Here is a 23,439-nt window from a genome sequence, read left to right on the forward strand (position 1 = left end):
TATCAAACTTATACATACACAATTAAATTAAAACATTATTAATTTTAAATTATATTCAAATAGTGGTGATAGTAGTATGTAGGATGTTTTTGCCAATTTGATGAGGAGTTATTTCAACAATAAATGAAGATAAATTTCAACTTGAAGTCATAAATATCCAAATCTGACCAGCAGCACTGCAGAAATACTCTTAATAAATTCTTTTAAATGGAGGTCAACCCAGGGCTCAAGCCCGGGCAATGCAACCTCGCAGTGGTTAGCATTAACGCAAGCACCGAGCCATACCACCGGCTTCAATACGTCAACATAAGGATAAAATCTCACTGAAAACACTGCATGGGGTGAATTTTGACAGTATAGATTATTTATTTATTTAAAAATTTGCCATAGTGACTTTACAGAGTAGCTCCAAGTCGTCACTATGGCTACATACAAAGAAAATTATACAATAAAATGCAAATATATTAATTAAAAACAAATATGGATAAATATAAAATATAAAAATATAAAATATAAAAATACAAAATTATGAAATATAAAAATATGAAATATAACATGTTATAAGGTGCTACGATCTCAAACTAAACAGAACCTCAACCAGATCAGTATATGTATTTTAGATCTAATCCAATCTAATAGAATCTAATGAACAAATCCAATCTAATAGAAATCCGGTTGAGGAGCTTGATGCCCCTGGCGACAGGGTACGAAAGCATTAAATTGGTACGTGCCTCAGGTGAGAAGAACAATTCGCGGTATCTAGTATGCATGTTAACTATCTTAAAAAAAACACACCTTTACCTTTTTAAGAACACGCAGGAAGGTTAATACTGTTCTGTCTTAAAGAAATACCAATTGCTAATTGTCTTTTTCATGGGCCGAATTTAAGCAATCTCTGATTTTCGGACTACGACAACTATTGGCAATCATAAGTGGAGTGATTCCATATGAATTGATGGCATTAAAGTCGCCTCCATATTGAAGAAGCAACTTGACACAGGAAAGTTCGGTATGTATAACTGCCATATGAAGAGAAGTATAACCATCATCATCAGACATATTGGGATTGGCCCCGTTCTCTAATAGGAGCTTGACAGTCTCTATTGTCATGTTGATGACTAGTTCGACGCGTTCGTGCTTATTAAATAAAATACCCATAGTATTTTGTAATCGACATACCCCTGTATATAACTCCAAAGTTTTCAAAGTAAAAAGAAGCGGTGTACATTTAACTTTATCAAGCAGGTTTACATCGATTCCATTTTGTATGAAAAACAAGACGCCATCTTTATTTCGCCCTTCTGCAGAATAGTGCAAAGCAGATCTTCCAGATTTATCCTTAGCGTGGATGTTCAATCCTTTATCAACCAACAGTTTAAGTGTATCGGAATTGCACCTGTTGGCTGCAAAATGAAGTAAATTTTTTCCGTTTTTGTCGAATGATTTTATGTCGGCTCCATTTTCCAATAAAGTAAAAATAGATTCAGATTTGCCATGATAAGCTGCGACAAAAAGTGCATTTTTTTTATCAATCGACGGTATATCTAAAATTAATTTAAAAAGAGCTTCATTGCCATTTTCAGCTGCAAGGTGAATTGGACTTTTACCGTACATATCGAAAATGTTAATATTTGGACTCTTTGTCAGAATCATTTTAATGATACATTCGTAGTTACACAATATTGCACAGTGAATTGGAGTAAGACCGTCAATATCGCGAATATCAATATTTGGATCCTTTGCTAGAATCATTTCGCAAATAGTCTCATTATTTTTTTCAACTGCATAGTGAAGTGCAGTTTTTGATAAATTATCAGCAACATTGATATTTGGCTTTTTTGCCAAAGTCAAACTAAAAATCGCCACATTTTGTAGACAAACTGCATGGTGAAGAGGAGTTTTTCCATGTCTATCTACAATGTCTATATTTTGAAGCTGTGCTAAAAGCATCTCCCAGATAACAAGATTTTGATTTTCAATCACGTAGTGAATCAAAGTTTTACCGAATTTATCGGGAATGTTGATATTTGGGCCCTTTGCCAACAACATCTTGCAGATAGACTCATTATCATTTTCGGCTGCATAGTGGATTGCAGTTTTTCCGTCATTATCGACAAAATCGATATTTGGGCTATGCGCTAAAATCATTTCGCACACAGTCTCATATTGATTTTTAACTGCATAATGAATAGGAGTTTTTCCGACTTTATCGACAGCGTTGATATTTGGGCTTTTCGTCAAAATCATTTTGCAAACAGCTTCATCGTTTTTTAAGACTGCATAGTGAATTGGAGCTATGCCATAATTATTGACGATGTTGATATTTGCTCCATTATCTAAAAGAAGTTGAAGCACATTTACGTTCGCTTTCTCTATAGCATAATAAATTGGAGTCATATGGCGAGAATCACAGATATCTATTTCAATATTACAGGTTAACAGTATTTCCATCACTCTATTGTCACCATTTTCGGCAGCGAAATGTAAAATATTTTCTTTATTTTTCCCAAATTTAAGATTCAAATATTGGAGATTTTTCTTGAGCAAATCTTTTATTAATGTCTCACATATTGCATAGTTTTTTTGAAAAATACCACTTCTCAGCTCTGCATGGAACATTAGTTCGTCATTGCCATATGGTTTCAGTATACTGACAACTTTTGGATGACCGTTTAAAACAGCTACGTCTAATGGGGTTTGTCCTATTATCTCATAATCAGCAAGGGATTCATCTATGCCGTACAAGAATTTAACTACTTCGTCTCGTCCCTTAGAGGCCGCACTATAAAGTGCATTCCTAATCTTTCCCAAATTTGCACCTTTTTCTAATAGAAATTCAACGACGTTTTTGTTTCCACTTTCAATTGCGTTTTCTATTGGAGAACGTCTTGATCCGCTTTTGCAATCGACATCAATTTTCATCGTAGAGTTTTCCCAAATCTTTTTAATTGCGATGCAATCGTCTCGATACGCAGCCAGTAAATGCAATGGGCTATTTCTATTCGTACCATATTTTGATTCACAGTAAAATTTGCTCAACAATTGGGAATATTCACTTGCATATTCCCAGACGCAAACTGCATGCTCTTCATAATCGCTATTATCCAATAAATTTAAAGCATCCTCCAATGTGCTTTCTTCCTCATTTTTTATTCTCAAATTCAGTCTAGTAACTTGTTGCACCAGACGATGCACATTAACTCTGCCATTTACTAAATTTATAACCGAATATTCATCCAACAATTCGATTGCTCCTCTCAGCTTTTCAATATCTGATTCTAGCTTGCAAAATAAATCGACCACTTGAATATCGTCTGGTGATAAGTAGGAAATTATTTGAAAGATTTTTACGGCCAGCTCACCAAAATCTGTATCTTTTTTTATTCTATCTAAAGATATCTGCCAGGTCGTGGTTAAATTTTGATCATAAACGTCGTCTTTTTCAATAGGACCTGAATTAAGCAGCAATTCTTCTTGTTCTTTGAATAAAATTAAATAGTCTGCAATCGAAAACTTCTTTTCTTGACTCCATTTTCCAATTATTTTATTTCTTCGCTTTATATAACTGGTGGCCTGTTTTAAGGCCAGAGGTAAATTACCTAGCTGCTTGGTTAATTTCTTGACATTATCTTGATTTTCATAAGTCAAAATATTGCTCACGTAATCATTAGCATCCTTTTCGGAAAATACCTCCAATGAAATCATTTCGAATTCACCATTATCGCCAGCATCCCAATCTTTACGTCTCGATGTTATCAAAGTATATATATGTCTATTAATAGATGATCCTTTGAAGATGTAATCTTTAACATCGTCGTAATCTTCGACGTTGTCCAGGATAATTAGCGATTTATTTTTGTTGTTAAGATGTCTGTAGATATCTTGGACTATTTCTTTTATGCCTCTATCCTGTTTTCGCGTTTCTTCTGAACTTTGATTCTGTTCCCCTGTTTCCTTCTCAATGCCCAAATTTATAGCTAAGTCTTTGAAAGACTTGACGATGTTTTCCACTTTTTCAGACTTAATGAATACAATATTATAATAAAATGTTGAATAATCCAAAGCATATTTCATGGCAAGTGTAGTCTTTCCAATTCCTCCGAGACCGGTTATTGTAGCTGCTTGAGAAATGATTGTCGTCTTTTGACGTTCTGTTAATTTTGTGTGTAGATTTTGTAGTTCTTCTCGTCTTCCAGCGAATGATGCAACGGGGTCGAATAAACCAAATATAATTGGTTTTTCAACACCATAACTATTTTCTTTCGATAATGTTATTTCATTTGTGAATTTTTTGAGGTTTTCATATATTTCATGTCTCATTTTTTGTGTTTCCGTTTTAAATATCTCTCTCGTAATTTTGTGCTCTAAATTTATCGTATTTGTAATGTTATACGATTGTCGATTTAAAACGTTTATTATCTCATCATACTGTTCCTCATTTTCATTTTTATTGAATTGCTTCATATTTTCGATGTCATCCTTTATTTCTTCGAGTATTTCCAATGATTTTTTCCGGTTGAAATTTTCATCATCATTATTGATTCTTTTAAAAATTATATCTCTTTGTTGTAGATAGATTGAGTCAGCAGTATAATTGAATTTTAGCTCTGGTTCGTTTACAGTTTCATATTCACTGCCTAAAATTTCATCATGGAAAAGTTGACGGTAATAATACAGTTCACATTCCGATTCTTTTGATTTGTAAAATTCAAATTCATCAAGACTTTTCTTTTTGACAATTCCGGATTTTTATACAAATGCTCTATGTTCCAATCTAGTTCGAAGTCATCGGATTTGTATTTTATATCATATTTGGATTTCCTTTTGAAAATTCCAACTCTAGTGGGAACTTTATCGATGAAATCTTTTTTGGATTTTCCGTACACGACGTTTCTGGCTTCTAGCTTATTCTTAGGCATTTCCTCCGATGAAGACTCTTGGGTGCTGCCATTATTTTTAACAAAGTTCAGAAATCTGTGAGCAGCGTCTTTTCCAAGTTTTATCATGGCAGAACGAGGTCCATGTTTATTGGTGATACCCATAAATTGGCGTTCGAAGCTTTGGAAAACATCTATACCAATTTTCACGAAGAGATCTCTTCCTCCTTGTTTGTCCTGCCGAAGACTGTAAGCTAAGTCTGCATACGAGTAGCTTTTCTTTTTATAATACTTTTCAAATGGCACACTTATAGGACTATTTAATAGTTTGGCTATCTCCTCAACACCTGTAAATTGTTTTACACTAATACCGATAACTTTTGCAACGACTTGTGGAAATTTGCCCGATTTTTTCACTTTATTTTCTATGATATTCAAATGAAATTCCAACATGGTTTCTATTTCCATAACAAAGTATGATACAAAATAAAAGAGGCGATCCTCGAAAGATTCCCCTTTATCAATTTCTAAGGCAGAAGTAGACTCGGATTCGTTCGAAATAGAAGTCATCGTGAGTTTGGATAATTTCTGCAAATATAACACCAACGTTAAAAAATCAACTCTTATATTTTGTAACACAGAATTAAACAGTTATTATCATCGAGTAATTAATTTGACCCTCACATTTCAATGAAACATTCATATAACTGTCGTTGTTAAACGAGACTGGTGCAGCGATGTTTACATTTAAGTTCATAACGAGTTCTGAAATTAAATAAAATTTACATTTAATAGATGTTTTTTTTATTTATGAAAAATCAATAGACAAAATATGTAGAAATGCATAAAAATATAGAATAATTAGAACAAAATAAAATAACATCTCAGACCAATTATAGATTTTTACAAATTACATGGTACATATAGACAAACAAATGAATAAAAACTAAAACACGACTAAATAGTTCATAACTAAACATTAAGTGATATAATATTGGATAAAGATTATTTATGTATAATATAAATAGAAAATGGCTCAATTAATCAAGACTCTCCTGATGGCAGTACTGAATTGATGCAAGGAAATACCGAATAGATCAACGTCATTCAGCTTCCCGTTAAACATACTTAGGGTATTACATACTTACAATATTTTAGGGAATTGGTTTTTAATGGATTAAGTGAAAAGAGTGCAACGTGTCTAGAATACCTAACTGGGATCCTGAAATCAAACTTACTCAGTAAATCTGGACAATCAAGGAAACCATTTAGGAGCTAAAAAAGGAATGTACGTAGCATCAGCGAGTCGTCGCCTGACAGAAAGATTTTTAATGGATAGGAGTTTTAAAATATCGGGAATATTATTATGGGCATAGATAAGAAAAGGGTAGTGTAAGGATTTGATAAATTTTAGTTGGACTTTTTCAAGGAATTATGAATATTTTAATCACCCTCTCATTACATAATATTGATGATAAGATTTTTACTATATGTAAATCTAGAAAACACACTGTACTCCAAACAAACAACATATTTCAATAAAAAAAAAAACAAATCACCAGATGTGTGTCTCCATCTTAGACCAGTCTGCGATTTCAAAAAATGTAAAAGTATGTAGTACGGAGTCGTTCGATTGTTACGACTCCTAAAACTCCACTTCTCACGAATTCTACTCTGATGCCATAGCCATGTTAATGAACTCACTCCAATTTACTGTAAAATATAAACATATGTATGCTTATCAAAAACCGTGCAAATATTTTTCGCTAAAAACATACATATGTATGTAATTGTATTTGACTCAACTTGATATGAAAATCAGGAGTAATTAACACGTGATGTAATGTACATATATATGTAACTATCCCGGCATGCGTTGCAATGCCACAATAACGCATGCAATTCCCGTTCCCATTCCCGTTCTCGTTCCCGTTCCCGTTCCCGTTCCCGTTCCCATTTGTCGGAAAAACGCAGGCAGCGAACACATTTGAAATTATTCAATTATTTGTTTATTTTATCCTAACAACGCACGTCGCGATACGAAAACATTTGAAATTATTGCGTTGTAATGCCACTCATTCCCGTTTTTCAAGTTTCCGTTCTTCTTTTTGGCCGATTTTTTTCACAGTACAATTTTTATAGATTTTCGGCATTTGCAGTCTTTGATTCGAAATCTAGTAGTGATGTACCAAAAGTGAGAATTGAAATCAATTGTCACATGTTTTTTCTATTGATTGTGATGATTTATTGCTTTAAAATACTTACAATTAATTATTTAGCGAATTTTAAAAGTCAGAAATATATTATTTTTTTCCGTAATATTATGAGGTTATTTCGCCAATTTTTCACTTTACTTCCAGTATTTCAAAGCAATAAAAATCACAGTCAATTGAAAAAACATCTGACTATAGATTTCAGTTCTCGCTTTTAGCACAGCAATACTAAACTTTGAATTAAAGACTGCAAAAGTAAAAAATCTGTAAAAATTAAACGCTCATATATCTTAAACGAGAGTTAGCCAACAACAATCATTGTCATATTAGAATTCAGTGATTCAAACTTAATAATGATTAATGAGTCTCCGCTGCGGCTATTTTTGTTGTTGTTGCTCAGTGTATGTAATTAACATGTTTTATCTTAATTTCTAAAAACAATCATAAGCACTTCTAGTTTTTGGATTGAGATGACACTTTCTACATTTCATATCATAATAAAATAGAAATATCGTGACGAGATCATAATATACGCCTAATCTAGATTCTACAACCACTCTAATGGGCATTTTAATGAGAATGTAAAAAGTAAATGAATAATTTTTAATATAATATATTCTTATCAATTTTTCTTATTTAAGATATTGCTTAATTTATTTTTTAATATTAGATGATTTCAGATCCTGAGGTTGGTAAATTGATGTTTTTTAAATTATCGCTATTTGGATCCTTTGCTAAGAACATTTTACAAATAGCTTCATTTTTATTTTTCGCTGCATAGTAAAATGGAGTCCTTCCGCAATTATCGGCAATGTGGATATTTGGGTTCTTCGCCAAAATCATCGTGCAAATAGCCTCATTATTATTTTCAACCGCATGGTGAAGTGCGGTTTTTCCACCAATATCGGCAATGTTGATGTTTGGGCTCTTTGTCATAATCATATCGCAGATAATTTCATTTCCATTTTCGGCTACATAGTGAAATGCAGTTTTTCCATCATTGTCAGCAACGTCAATAGTTGGATCCATCGCCAAAAGCAAATTTAAAATCGTAATATTTTGGCGAAATACTGCATGGTGAGTTGGAGTTTTTCCGAATTTATCTGCGATGTTGATTTTTGGAACCTTTGCCAGAATCATCTTACAGATGACCAGATTCTGAGTTTCGATCGCATAGTGAATTGCAGTGTTTCCGTTTTTATCGACAATGTTGATATTTGGATTCATTGCTAAAATTGCTTTGCAAATTGTTTCATTTTGATGTCGCACTGCATAGTGAATTGGAGTCTTTCCGAAATGATCGGAAATGTCGATATTTGGATTCCATGCCAAAATCATTTTGCTGATTTTTTTATTTTTATTAACCACTGCAAAGTGCAGTGGAGTCCGTCCGTACTTTTCGGCAGTGTTAATATTTGGCATCTTCTCAAGAATGATATTGCAAATTGCTGTATTTTGTTTAAATACTGCATAGTGCAATGGAGTTCTTCCACATCTATCGCCAATTTCTATATTTGGATATTTTTCTAATATTATTTTGCACACAGAAAGATTTTGACTTTCGATTGCGTAGTGAATTGGGGTTTGTCCGAATTTATCGGCAGCGTTAATATTTGGATCTGTTGCCAAAATCATCTCGCAGATAGTTAGATTTTGACTTTCTATTGCATAGTGAAGTGCAGTACATCCGCGATTATCGCTGATGTCTATATTTGGGCTATTCTCCAGAATCAATTTGCAAATCGTTTCATTTTCAGTTAGCACTGCATAGTGAATCGGAGTTTTTCCAAAATTATCTACAACGTTGATGTTTGGATCTCTCGCTAAAACCATTTCACAGACAGTTTTATTGTAGTTTTCAACTAAGAAATTAAATTCAGTTTGTTTGGAATAGTCTTCCCTTTCAATGTTTGCGTTCTTCCCTAAAAATACATTATAAAACAACACATTTTGCCGACATATTGCAAGGTGAATTGGAGTTCTTCCGTATTTATCAGCAATGTTTATATTTGGAACCAGTGCCAAAACGATCTCGCAGATGGACAAATTCCGATTATCGATTGCGTAATGAATTGCAGTTTTCCTAAATTTATCACAAATGTTAATATTTGGACCCTTTGCCAAAATACTTTTGCAAATAGCCTCATTATCCTTTTCTGTTGCATAGTGAATGGGAGTTTTTCCGAATTTATCTGCAATATTGATATTTGGATCCTTTTCCAAAATCATGTTACAAATAGCTTCATTTTGTCGACAAACTGCATGGTGAAGAGGAGTTTTTCCATGTCTATCTACGATGTCTATATTTTGGAGCTGTGCTAAAACCAACTCAAAGATAACAAGATTTTGATTTTCAATCACATAGTGAATCAAAGTTTTACCGAATTCATCGGGAATGTTGATGTTTGGGCCCTTTGCCATCAACATCCTGCAGATAGACTCATTTTCATTTTCGACTGCATAGTGGATTGCAGTTTTTCCGTCACTATCGACAAAATCGATATTTGGGCTATGCGCTAAAATCATCTTGCACACAGTCTCATATTGATTTTTAACTGCATAATGAATAGGAGTTTTTCCGAATTTATCAACAGCGTTGATATTTGGGCTTTTCGTCAAAATAATTTTGCAAACAGCTTCATCGTTTTTTAAGACTGCATAGTGAATTGGAGCTATGCCATAATTATTGACGATGTTGATATTTGCTCCATTATCTAAAAGAAGTTGAAGCACATTTACGTTCGCTTTCTCTATAGCATAATAAATTGGAGTCATATGGCGAGAATCACAGATATCTATATCAATATTACAGGTTAACAGTATTTCCATTACCCTATCGTCACCATTTTCGGCAGCAAAATGTAAAATATTTTCTTTATTTTTCCCTAATTTAAGATTCAAATAATGGAGATTTTTCTTGAGCAAATCTTTTATTAATGTCTCACAAATTGCATAGTTTTTTTGAAAAATGCCACTTCTCAGCTCTGCATGGAACATTAGTTCGTCATTGTCACATGGTTTCAGTATACTGACAACCTTTGGATGACCGTTTAAAACAGCCACGTCTAATGGGGTTTGTCCTATTATCTCATAATCAGCAAGGGATTCATCTATGCCGTACAAGAATTTAACTACTTCGTCTCGTCCCTTAGAGGCCGCACTATAAAGTGCATTCCTAATCTTTCCCAAATTTGCACCTTTTTCTAATAGAAATTCAACGACGTTTTTGTTTCCACTTTCAATTGCGTTTTCTATTGGAGTACGTCTCGATCCGCTTTTGCAATCGACATCAATTTTCATCGTAGAGTTTTTCCAAATCTTTTTAATTGCGATGCAATCGTCTCGATACGCAGCTAGTAAATGCAATGGGCTATTTCTATTCGTACCATATTTTGATTCACAGTAAAATTCATTCAATAATTGGGTATATTCGCTTGCGTATTCCCAGACGCAAACTGCATGCTCTTCAAAATTGCTGTTATCCAATAAATTTAAGGCTTCCTTCAATGTGCTTTCTTCTTCATTTTTTATTCTCAAATTCAGTCTAGTAACTTGTTGCACCAGACGATGCACATTAACTCTGCCATTTACTAAATTTATAACCGAATATTCATCCAACAATTCGATTGCTCCTCTCAGCTTTTCAATATCTGATTCTAGCTTGCAAAATAAATCGACCACTTGAATATCGTCTGGTGATAAGTAGGAAATTATTTGAAAGATTTTTACGGCCAGCTCACCAAAATCTGTATCTTTTTTTATTCTATCTAAAGATATCTGCCAGGTCGTGGTTAAATTTTGATCATAAACGTCGTCTTTTTCAATAGGACCTGAATTAAGCAGCAATTCTTCTTGTTCTTTGAATAAAATTAAATAGTCTGCAATCGAAAACTTCTTTTCTTGACTCCATTTTCCAATTATTTTATTTCTTCGCTTTATATAACTGGTGGCCTGTTTTAAGGCCAGAGGTAAATTACCTAGCTGCTTGGTTAATTTCTTGACATTATCTTGATTTTCATAAGTCAAAATATTGCTCACGTAATCATTAGCATCCTTTTCGGAAAATACCTCCAATGAAATCATTTCGAATTCACCATTATCGCCAGCATCCCAATCTTTACGTCTCGATGTTATCAAAGTATATATATGTCTATTAATAGATGATCCTTTGAAGATGTAATCTTTAACATCGTCGTAATCTTCGACGTTGTCCAGGATAATTAGCGATTTATTTTTGTTGTTAAGATGTCTGTAGATATCTTGGACTATTTCTTTTATGCCTCTATCCTGTTTTCGCGTTTCTTCTGAACTTTGATTCTGTTCCTCTGTTTCCTTCTCAATGCCCAAATTTATAGCCAAGTCTTTGAAAGACTTGACGATGTTTTCCACTTTTTCAGACTTAATGAATACAATATTATAATAAAATGTTGAATAATCCAAAGCATATTTCATGGCAAGTGTAGTCTTTCCAATTCCTCCGAGACCGGTTATTGTAGCTGCTTGAGAAATGATTGTCGTCTTTTGACGTTCTGTTAATTTTGTGTGTAGATTTTGTAGTTCTTCTCGTCTTCCAGCGAATGATGCAACGGGGTCGAATAAACCAAATATAATTGGTTTTTTAACACCATAACTATTTTCTTTCGATAATGTTATTTCATTTGTTAATTTTTTGATGTTTTCATATACTTCATGTCTCATTTTTTGTGTTTCCGTTTTAAATATCTCTCTCGTAATTTTGTGCTCTAAATTTATCGTATTTGTAATGTTATACGATTGTCGATTTAAAACGTTTATTATCTCATCATACTGTTCCTCATTTTCATTTTTATTGAATTGCTTCATATTTTCGATGTCATCCTTTATTTCTTCGAGTATTTCCAATGATTTTTTCCGGTTGAAATTTTCATCATCATTATTGATTCTTTTAAAAATTATATCTCTTTGTTGTAGATAGATTGAGTCAGCAGTATAATTGAATTTTAGCTCTGGTTCGTTTACAGTTTCATATTCACTGCCTAAAATTTCATCATGGAAAAGTTGACGGTAATAATACAGTTCACATTCCGATTCTTTTGATTTGTAAAATTCAAATTCATCAAGACTTTTCTTTTTGACAATTCCGGATTTTTTATACAAATGCTCTATGTTCCAATCTAGTTCGAAGTCATCGGATTTGTATTTTATATCATATTTGGATTTCCTTTTGAAAATTCCAACTCTAGTGGGAACTTTATCGATGAAATCTTTTTTGGATTTTCCGTACACGACGTTTCTGGCTTCTAGCTTATTCTTAGGCATTTCCTCCGATGAAGACTCTTGGGTGCTGCCATTATTTTTAACAAAGTTCAGAAATCTGTGAGCAGCGTCTTTTCCAAGTTTTATCATGGCAGAACGAGGTCCATGTTTATTGGTGATACCCATAAATTGGCGTTCGAAGCTTTGGAAAACATCTATACCAATTTTCACGAAGAGATCTCTTCCTCCTTGTTTGTCCTGCCGAAGACTGTAAGCTAAGTCTGCATACGAGTAGCTTTTCTTTTTATAATACTTTTCAAATGGCACACTTAGAGGACTCTTTAATAGTTTGGCTATCTCCTCAACACCTGTAAATTGTTTTACACTAATACCAATAACTTGTGCAACGACTTGTGGAAATTTGCCCGATTTTTTCACTTTATTTTCTATGATATTCAAATGAAATTCCAACGTGGTTTCTATTTCCATAACAAAGTATGATACAAAATAAAAGAGGCGATCCTCGAAAGATTCTCCTTTATCAATTTCTAAGGCAGAAGTAGACTCGGATTCGTTCGAAATAGAAGTCATCGTGAGTTTGGATAATTTCTGCAAATATAATATCCACGTTAAAATAACAACTTTTTGTAATATTCAATTAAACAATTATAGTCATCGATTAATTAATTTGACCCTCACATTTCAATGAAAAACTTCTATATATGTATCGTCATCATACGAGAGTGGTGTAGTGATGGTTAACATTTAAGTTTCATAATCATGTGAGTTCTGCAATGAAATGAAAATCACATATGTACATATTTCTAAATGAAATAAATCACTATCATACAGTGGATAAGCACTGTTTTTAATCAACTGGAATAATGCACTATACGGAAGTATTTTATCCTGTCGTGTTAAAGTGATTTGATTGTATTGTTGTTTTTAAATGACGGGGAATTAATTAGTAATATAATTAAGCGTGTGAAGTTATTTTAAAACGGTACAGTCAAAATAATAAATCAAATAATGATTTATATCAAATGTGTACTAGACGCTTATATTATATATATAGCTTATCAATAATCTCAATATTCGTACTTTAATTTGGCATTTTTTAAAAGACAAACAATGTTCACGAACAACAATGATGTACAAAATTTGTATTTATATTTTAAAGATTTAAATGTTATAAACAACATATTTTTTAATATGTTTAACAACAAAAACATTCGCCAAAGGCAAAAAAAAAAAAAAACTTCCAAACATCCTTGAATTCATTTGAGATGTAAGAACAAAAATAATAAACTTGAAATACCTTCTATTTGCAATACAAGATAAGATTTTTTTTATTTAAAAAGAGTTTTCTGAATAAAAAAGTGACCCAACTTTAATAATTCCGAATACACGAATTGGACTCTATATTTCGAGTTATAAATTAACCGCAAAATTAATTTACAACTTGTATATGATTCATGGTAGTAAATCCTGTTTTAAAAAAAAAAGGTGTGTCTAATATATGACGCAATCTTTAATTATATATATATATATATATATATATATATATATATATATATATATATATATATATATATATATATATAATATACGAAAAATATAGGTACCAATAAACAATAATACAAACCATCAATTGAAACGCGAAACAAAAATAATACATACGCATATTTAAGCATAAGCATAAACTTGATTTGGATCTATGAAAAGTGGTATTTCCACTTTTAAAAATAATTCTCGTTGCCAAGGTTGTGTTAAAATTATATATCCATTGATTTTATATTATCAAGTTAAAGTAAAAATATTTATATATGTATGTACATACATATATAAGTACATATTATAATTGAAAAATAAAAACAATAATAATTGTATGTCAAAATACCATTTTAGTCCTTCGACACGGAATATAGCCAACTAACTGATAATATACTCGATGAACGCTGATATACTTGTGGGTCGATAAAAACGATCTCTACTTATCCGTACTACTTCAGAATGCTGATAGATGGCGTTACTGATTCAATTTTGAAATGATGATTTTAATGACTTCTCCTCATTTTTTACTTATCATTAGTGACTCCACAGTATTCCAGAAAGATTTTTAAAAATTGTCATCGAATTTATGTGTCTTTAAAATGTGATGACATTGCTCAATATGTAAACAAAAATGAAAGAGTATATTGCAGTACAAGTGAAGTGGTTAAAAAAACGCATCTTCATTTTCCCACATCTGGACTTTATTTTAAAAATACTTTTTTTTTTTAATTTATGTCAGACCACTCCTAGATAAATAAATAAATATCGAAATGGTAAATAAATGGAGTCGAAGTAGTTAAAAATCGAGCTACTCACATATTCAGGTTCCATGTCAAGATGGCGATCATGGCTCTTTTGAAGGGAATTTTGATGATATATTATATTTATGTACATACATACGTTACGTATGACATACATGTAGAATATTGTTTTGCACATAATGCTTTCGAATTAAATGGTGAAGGGTTCAGATCCCATCGGTTGCTGCTGGCTAGTCCTTGGATTTGGGCTCCAGGTCTATCAGATTTTTGCCATTTATCTCATTTTCATTGAAACGGTTTGAAAAAATTGGCAACCCTTACCCATTTTTCGAAAATTTTATATTTTCAGCATCTCGAACTTCGCTGAATTGTATAAAATGCTGCAAGCTTGTGTAGATGTTGATTGATATTTTTCATTGCCTTGTATAATGCTTAGAGTACTTCTGTGCAATGTTTGACCATATGTAGATGTCGTGTTTAATGTAAAAAAATATGTATATATGAGTGTATATGTACGTATTTATGTGTAAAATAAATAATCAAATAACTAAATTTTTTTTATTCACTTTAAAAATAATAATAAGGTAGTTCATATGTAGGTACATATTTACATACATTGGAATATGTATATATGTATGTACATATGACGGGCTGAAAACCAGACATTTTAAAAAAAAGCTGGTTTAAGTGCTAAAATAATAGCATTTCATATATGCAATTATTTTAGCACTTAAACCAGATTTTTGTAAAAATGTCACTTGTACCAGTCTGGTTTTCAGCCCGTCATATTTAGGTAAATTTAATGTTAGTTTGCAAGCAATTTTGTAATGTTCAATTATTATAATATACATACATAGATATGTATATGAAAATGTGAGTGTGAAATATACTTAATATAAAAAAAAACAATCAATATAATAACAAAAATATAATTACAGTAAAAAAATATAAAACTGATTATTACAAACACTTTTCAGTATATTGAAAAAATAGTGATGTTTTAAAACAATATAAAAAAATATGAATAAAAATAAGTATATAAAGCATTGAAAATCAAAAAGTTAAAAGCTAGTTAAAAACTAATCGATCATTATGGTAAAATATTTTTAAAAATCGTCTTGGTCAGTGGTTCTCAAGCGGGGGCATGACGATATTTTTTTTATTAAAATTCATTTCGCTACTAATGTTTGTTTAAAATACAGGATTGAAAAACAACTAGAATATAAAATCAAATAATACATATCTAATATATAATTTCGAAAGAGACTTTGTATGAAAGGTTTAATGTATATACATACATACATATGTATGTAAGGCTTGGGTGAATATTCAAAAAAATTTAATAAAATGTTTATTATTAGATTAGCCATGTTCAGGCGGTTTATATTATATTAAAATACCGAGCGAAGCCGGGTAAAATCACTAGAATATAACAAACACTCGACTAACTATTATATAAAGGACACATTAAAAAAAAATACAAAAATTGAAAAGCAAATAGAATATAAAATAAAATAAAGTACATATAAAAAACAAAAGTATGTAAATTCATACATTTATAATAAAAACTGTTTTTAACAATATTTTTCATTTGAAACAAAAATGCAAGTGTGCAATATTAACTGGGTTTGACATTGCATTTTTGTACTGCGTTTTGGGTGCGCCAAGGCTTTCGTGTGCATTCCCATGAGTGAGCTAGCTCATTTGAGTTTAACAACATTTGCATCCACATTTGCCTTCTTGGGTTTCAGAATTGTGTTCCAAAAGCATTTCTTGAATAGCCTTATAATTATATTCGATCGCATAATGCATTGGAGTTTTCCCATCATTATCGGCGATGTTGATGTTTTGGGCCTTCCACAGAATGTATTCACATATTGTTTCATCATTATTTTCGACTGCGTAGTGGAGTGGAGTTTTTCCGGAATTATCTCTATGGTCAACTTTTGTACCCTTTTTCAATAGAATTCTGCAAATAGTCTCATTATTTGATTGGATAGCATAGTATATTGGAGTTTTTCCATCCGTATCGGTGATGTTGATGTTTTGGGCCTTCGACAGAATGTATTCACATATTGTTTCGTTATTATATTCGACTGCGTAGTGCAGTGGAGATTTGCCTAATTTATCTGTAAGGTCAACTTTTGCACCCTTATTCAATAGAGTGCTGCAAATAGTCTCATTGTTTGATTGGATAGCATAGTATATTGGAGTTTTTTCATAATTATCGGGGATGTTGATATTTTGGGAATTTGACAGAATGGATGTACATATTGTTTCATAATTATATTCAACTGCATAGTGGAGTAGAGTTTTCCCAAATATATCCTGAATCTCAAATCTAGGCTCCTTGTTGAACATCATGAGGAGAGCAGTCTCATGATTATATTCGACCGCATAATGCATTGGAGTTTTTCCAGCATCATCGGTCATGTTGATATCTGCGCCTTCCTCTACAATCATTCCACACATTTTATTCGAGGAAAAATATTCAATTGCATAGTGTAGTGGAGTTTTTCCGGAATTATCGCGAACGTTGATCTCTGGTTTCTTCTCCAAAACCATTTCGCAAATATCTTCATTTTGATTTTTGGCTGCTAAATGAATTGCAGTTCTTCCAAGTTTATCGCAAGTGTCGATTTTTGGGTTCTCCTCTAATATTATTTTGCAAAGAGTTTTATTTCCTTTATTTATGACACAATGCAATGGAGTTTCTCCATCTTCATCGACATTGTTAATATCTGCTTTACTTTTTAAAAGAAAATTCAGAGCATTTTCACTATTGTTCTCTATAGCGTAATATATTGGAGTCATTTTGCGTGTATCGAGAACGTTTACATCAATCCCATTATTTAAAAAAATCTCCATGATCTTGACATCGTTATGTTTAGCTGCAAAATGCAGTATATTTTCTCCAAAAGCACCTTCAAATTTTGATTCTAAATATTGAGGATAACTTTGTATTAATTCGTTATAAACTTCAATGTTTTTTTGCGTGATTGCTCTTCTTAGCTTTGATTGGAAAATCAATTCGTCTTTATTTAAAAATGTTTCGTATTTTCCGCATATAAAATCAACTAATACATAATGTCCATTGGCAGCCGCATATTTAAGTGCATTCGAAACATCTTTGACATTTCCTTTCTCTAAAAAATATTCAACGACTTCTTGATTGCCATTTTCTGCTGCCTTATCCAGTGGAGTATGGCCTGATGCGTTTTCACAATTAATATCAATATTTTTAATTTTTTTACAAAATTTTTCAACATTGGTTCGATCTCGATACATTGCCAATAAATGCAATGGCCCATTTTTATTTTTACCATATTTTGATTCACGGTAAAACGTGTTCAACAATTGGGAATATTCACTTGCATATTCCCAGACGCAAACTGCATGCTCTTCAAAATTGGTTTCATTCAATAAATTGAAGGCATCCTTCAATGTGTTTTCTTCCTCATATTTGTTTTTCAAATTATGTCTAGTAGCTTGCTGCACCACACGATGAACATTTACACGAACGTTTGTGTCAATGTCAATTAAAGAGTAATTCCGTAATAAAATGATTGCATTTTTTGTTTTTAGAGAATCTTTTTCAAATTTTCTAAACAATTTCCACACTTCAATATCTTCTGGAGACAAGTAGGCAATAATATTAAATATTTTAACAGCCAGTTCACCGAGAACAGGATCTTCTCTAATTTTATCTAAAGATATCTGCCAAGTCATGGTTAATATTTTATCACAATTACCAAGATATGGTCCAATTATGATTTCCTTTTTCATTTCGATTAATTTCAAATAGTCCAAAATTGAGAATTCTTCATTATTTCTGGATTTAATGTAACCCGTGGCATGTTTTAAGGCCAGAGGTAAATAACCTAGCTGCCTGCTTAATTTCTTGATATCATCTTGGTTTTCATTAGTCAAAATATAGCGCACGTAATCGACAGCTTCCTTTTCGGAAAATACCTCCAATGTAATCATTTCAAATTCGCCATTATCGTCAGCATACAAATCTTTTCGTCGTGATGTTATGAGAGTATAAATATATCTGTTAAGAGAAGATCCTTTAAATATGAAATCTTTTATGTCCACATAATTTTCGACGTTGTCAAAGATTATTAACGATTTTTGTTGATCATTAAGGTTATTGAAGATATCTTGGACTATTTCTTTAATGTCTCTATCTTGTTTTCGCGATTCATCTGAATTTTGATTGTGTTCCTCTGTTTCCTTGACAGCAATACCCATGCGAGTAGCCAAATCTTTGAACGACTTGACGATGTTTTCCAATTTTTCAGACTTAATGAATACAATATTATAATAAAACTGTTCATAATCTAAAGCATATTTCAAGGCAAGTGTAGTCTTTCCAACTCCTCCGAGTCCAGTTATTGTGGCTGCTTGAGAAATTATTGCTATCTTTTGACTTGCAAATAATGTTGTGTGTAGATTTTCTAGTTCTTTTTGTCTTCCAGTGAATGATGCAACGGGGTCGAATAAACCGAATATAATTCGTTTCTTAAAAGCCGCAATATTTTTAAAAGCTGGATGTGTTATTATTGTATTGCTTAGTGTTTCGATTTTCTTATTCACTCCATCGATACTTTTTCTTGTTATTTCGTGCTCTGTTGTAATTAAATTCTTAATTTGATCCAAGTGACTGTCTAAAATTTTTAAAATCTCATCAAACTGGTCTTTATTTTCATTTCTATCGAGTTTCCGATGGTTTTCAATTTCTGTCTTCAATTCTTCGAGTATTTCCGAACGTCTCGTAGTGACGAAATTTTCAGGGTTTTGTTCGATTTTACTTAATATTATTTCTTTGTGTTGTTGATAGATTGAGTCAGGAGTATAAGTGAATTTAAACTCTGGCTCGTTTACAGTTTCATATTCACTGCCTAAAATATTTTCATCTCGGAAAAGTTGACGGTAATAATACCGTTCACATTCCGATTCTTTTGATTTGTAAAAGTTAAATTCATCGTTTTCCCTTTTGACGATTCCAGATTTTTCAAACAGGTCCTCTGTGTTCCAATATAGTTTTGAGTTATCAGCTTTTGATATGATATAGCATTCGAGATTTCCGAAAATATTACAAAATTTGTCGAAAAAATATTTTTTGGATTTTCCGTAAACGACGTTTCTGGCTTCTAGTTTATTCTTAGACATTTCGGTCGATGAAGAATCCTGGGTGCTGCCATTATTTTTAACAAAGTTCAGAAATCTGTGAGCTGCGTCTTTTCCAAGTTTTATCATGGCTGGACGAGGTCCATGTTCTGTGTCGATAATCATGAATTGATATTCGAAACTTTTGAAAACATCGATACCAATTTCCACGAAGAGCTTTCTTCCTTCCTCTGGGTCAATTTGAAGATTGTATGCTAGATCAGCATAAGAATAGCTCTTTTTTTCATAGTAATTTTCAAATGGTATTTTTAGAGGTGTTACTAAAAGTTTCGCTACCTCATCATCACCAGTTAAATATTTTAAAGCTATTCCAATAATGCCTGCAATCACTTCTGGGGCTTTTCCAGATTTTTTAATTTTTTTTTCTAGAATGTCATGATGAAATTTCAACGTGGTTTCTATTTCAAATACAAAATTAGTTACGAAATAGAAGAGGCGATCCTCAAAAGATCCTCCATCCTTGGTTAGTTTTATTGACATCATTTTGAATGGCGATAGTAATAGATTTGGAATTTTTCAAAATAAAAGCCAAAATAAGTCACGATTGCTTCTGAAAATAAAACAGTAAAAAAATTAACACTGCTATTTCAACCATGAGGTAGAAGTCAGGTAGAAGTTGGGTCTATACATATCTGGAAATAAAATATCTGCCTAAAAGCTAGAGTAGTGATGGCGAACCTATGACCCGTGGGTCAGACACTGACCCAAGAAGGCTTTTTGAATGACCCACGTGTTGAAATGGGTATCAACTTACAGAAAATTGTTTCTGTTACTACAGACGGTGTTCCCAATATGGGTTTTATGCAGCAAAATAAGCAAACTATTAGACATTTTCCGATTGAATTTTATAGCATAATACATCAGCAAGTTTTATGTGCGAAACAAGTTTAAAATAAATTTCTAATGTATTGCCAGTTTTAATAAAATTCATCAAATTCATAAATGCGAGAGATAAACGAGAATTTGCACAATTATTAGAAGAAATTGGGTGCCAATATTCGGGGGTTTTGATGTAGAACAATTTTCGATGGGTCAAGTTCTTCAGTTCTCGATCGGTTTATCAATTTATTAAAAGAAATAAAGGTTTTTTTGAAAGAAGAAAACAATAGTTATGACGAATTTTCAAATATAGATTGGTTAAATGATTTAATGTTCTAATCATTAGAATCTAATGTGACATCACTCAGAATTTCAAAGAATTGAATAAAAAAATTCAGGGAAAGAGACAAATTGCATTAATGGTGTTCGAAAATATTAAAATATTTATGACTTAAAACTTGACATCTTCACAAAATATTTGGAAACCAGAAATATATGAAATACATATTTTCTTCAATTACAGAAACATTTCCAATATACATATGTAGATACAATAAATTTTGAAAATACAATCGAAATTGAAGAAAATGCAATTAAAACATATCTAGTTATCATACAGGAAATAAACAAGCTTTTCAGGACAAATTTAACCAATAAAAAAGTTTGGAAACTACATTTAATTATCTTTTATATCTACACAAAACAAAGTTTGAAAAAATGCCAGATAATTATAAATCAATGAAAACACTTGCAAATGCTTGTTTAACGATGTTTGGATACACATTTTTTTTTCACATGATTATGTGGATATTAAGCAACAGCAGATTTCACATTAAATATACTTTTATCAATTTAATTATACATTCACCTATATGTAAAAATGTTTATTAATAAATAAGATTTCATAATATAGTTTTAATATATCTTTTCGTAATTCCTTGCTCATTCAAATACTCAATACAGAAGCGCTACTTGTCATGTTTTCACACGAGAGGGAATTCATTATGACTTCATTAATATAAAGTTTTGACGTTGACCTTTATTTTTTGCTCTTCACTTGTAAAAGTATAGTAAAATAAAAATAAAACGTAAACGTTTTCGGAAGATCAACTGCTAACAAATCTTTGGATTTCCAAATTTATTAGTATTATTTTTGCCCCCCCCTCCCCTCCCCTTCAAATGATTTCACTGACTTAGAAACCCACGAGCTAGTTCTAAAAAAATAATTAACGAAATTTCAATTCTCAATAAGGTTCACCATCACTGAGGTAGAGTTTTGTGGTTTTTTTTTAAATTGTAATTGACACATACTAATTTGATTTTTACATATTTTAAATTCTCATATATTTACATATACACATATGTGAATATTAAAAATATAATACATATAAATTAAAATGTATTCGAATTCAAAGAAAATTAATTTTAAGGAACAAAGAGTTTGTTTTATGCACATATTTTTTTTATTCATACTGCCACAACACAGACCGGCAACTGCACGTAAACAGCGGTACATTCTATAATATTATAATATGGACATATCCATACGTTCCGTAATATGTACATACGTGGCGTAGATGTAACAGCAAGAGGTGATACAATCTATTCATATTATACAGCTGTACATGTCATTGTAATGTATCAAGCAAAACCGGAACGTAATACTGTGACAATATTGACTCAACGCAAGCAATAATGCGCCATATCATCGCGCTTTATAATATATGTATATATATGCCTTGCACTCAGCCAAAACAAGTCTGAACGTGGGCTGCTGTATAGTATGAATAGAAGTAGTCTTTTCTGTGCCAGTGTTGCAGTGTTGGATAGTATGAATAGACTTTAAATCACAGTTAACAAAATTTAAATTATAAAATGTACATACCATGATCCGTATTTCAATTTCGACTGCATGCACTTCCTAGATATGTATTAACCTATACATATATATGTATGTATAAGATTTTGAAAGACGCGTTGCACTCATCGACGTTAGCCCTATCACTGACCCCCCATTTTGCGAGTCGAAGATATTGGCGATAAGTTTATCAAATATTTGACTTGATGATATAATTTATCTATTTTATAAATTCAAACTTCACGAAAAAACATATCGAATTCTATAACCTTGAGTCAATATAATTTTTATAATCGAGTATCTGCATGTATGTATGTACATATGTACATATGGACATATAAAAATATGGGCATATATATTGTTAACATTTTGATATGAATTATTTGAAATGTTGGTTAATACATATAAAATATGTATAATTTTATAAATGTATTATACCTTACGTACAAATTTGTAACAGTGAAATTTCAACTGTCAGAATTTATAGTTCGGGTAGTAAGTATGGATCAAACAATAGAATTAAAAATCACTTCTTAATGTTAGAAAAGCCAAGGATTCTTAAATAAGTGAGTCTAAACTTCAATTGAAAATTGCAACGAGAGGGATTCACCAATATCCACTGTATGTAGATCTGAGACGTTTCGGTTCTATCTTTTTGATTTTGATTTTTAAATGCTTTTTATTATTACTCAATTATGTTCACAATACATCTTATATCTATTTTAATAACTACTGATCTGCTGATCATTTTCTATTTTACAATTTTAATTTAATTTTGTTAGTAATCATATCACGCGGCTGCATCCTCATTTCGATTTAATTTTGAAGACGAGATATTCATGGGGTTGTGCGGATGATATTTCGATGTATGTACATTGATGATCGGCAATTATAAAAATTGGGTTGGATCTTTCTGGCAAGTTTAAAAT

At 31.6% G+C, this 23,439-nt stretch overlaps 3 protein-coding genes across 4 annotated transcripts; all 3 read right to left on the bottom strand.

Annotated features, from left to right (window-relative positions):
* Window positions 1-858: 858 nt before the first annotated feature.
* Window positions 859-7,493, bottom strand: LOC143920176 (uncharacterized). The gene is made up of 3 exons (XM_077442900.1): window positions 6,437-7,493; window positions 5,562-5,642; window positions 859-5,465 (listed from the first exon to the last, which is right to left on the bottom strand). Exon 3 carries the CDS (start codon window positions 4,462-4,464, stop codon window positions 859-861), a length of 3,606 nt encoding a protein of 1,201 aa, XP_077299026.1. The 5' UTR covers window positions 4,465-5,465; window positions 5,562-5,642; window positions 6,437-7,493.
* Window positions 7,494-7,756: 263 nt separating this feature from the next.
* Window positions 7,757-14,327, bottom strand: LOC143920177 (uncharacterized). Its single transcript, XM_077442901.1, has 3 exons — window positions 14,226-14,327; window positions 13,025-13,114; window positions 7,757-12,934 (listed from the first exon to the last, which is right to left on the bottom strand). Exon 3 carries the CDS (start codon window positions 12,914-12,916, stop codon window positions 7,757-7,759), a length of 5,160 nt encoding a protein of 1,719 aa, XP_077299027.1. The 5' UTR covers window positions 12,917-12,934; window positions 13,025-13,114; window positions 14,226-14,327.
* Window positions 14,328-15,559: 1,232 nt separating this feature from the next.
* On the bottom strand, window positions 15,560-22,673 carry LOC143920063 (uncharacterized). Of its 2 annotated transcripts, none has more exons than XM_077442752.1 (2): window positions 22,538-22,673; window positions 15,560-20,383 (listed from the first exon to the last, which is right to left on the bottom strand). In XM_077442752.1, exon 2 carries the CDS (start codon window positions 20,314-20,316, stop codon window positions 16,351-16,353), a length of 3,966 nt encoding a protein of 1,321 aa, XP_077298878.1. In that variant the 5' UTR covers window positions 20,317-20,383; window positions 22,538-22,673; the 3' UTR covers window positions 15,560-16,350. The 2 variants fall into 2 exon arrangements, with proteins under 2 accessions (XP_077298878.1, XP_077298879.1); XM_077442753.1 differs by having other exon boundaries at window positions 15,560-20,380; window positions 22,538-22,659.
* Window positions 22,674-23,439: the final 766 nt, after the last annotated feature.

The sequence above is a fragment of the Arctopsyche grandis genome, chromosome 12 (assembly GCF_051622035.1).
Source record: "Arctopsyche grandis isolate Sample6627 chromosome 12, ASM5162203v2, whole genome shotgun sequence".
In the NCBI taxonomy this organism is placed as follows: domain Eukaryota; kingdom Metazoa; phylum Arthropoda; class Insecta; order Trichoptera; family Hydropsychidae; genus Arctopsyche; species Arctopsyche grandis.

Coding starts and splice junctions, on each gene's coding strand:
- LOC143920177 (XM_077442901.1), bottom strand. CDS start 12,916: ATGACTTCTATTTCGAACGAATCCGAGTCTACTTCTGCCTTAGAAATT.
- LOC143920063 (XM_077442752.1), bottom strand. CDS start 20,316: ATGATGTCAATAAAACTAACCAAGGATGGAGGATCTTTTGAGGATCGC.
- LOC143920176 (XM_077442900.1), bottom strand. CDS start 4,464: ATGAAGCAATTCAATAAAAATGAAAATGAGGAACAGTATGATGAGATA.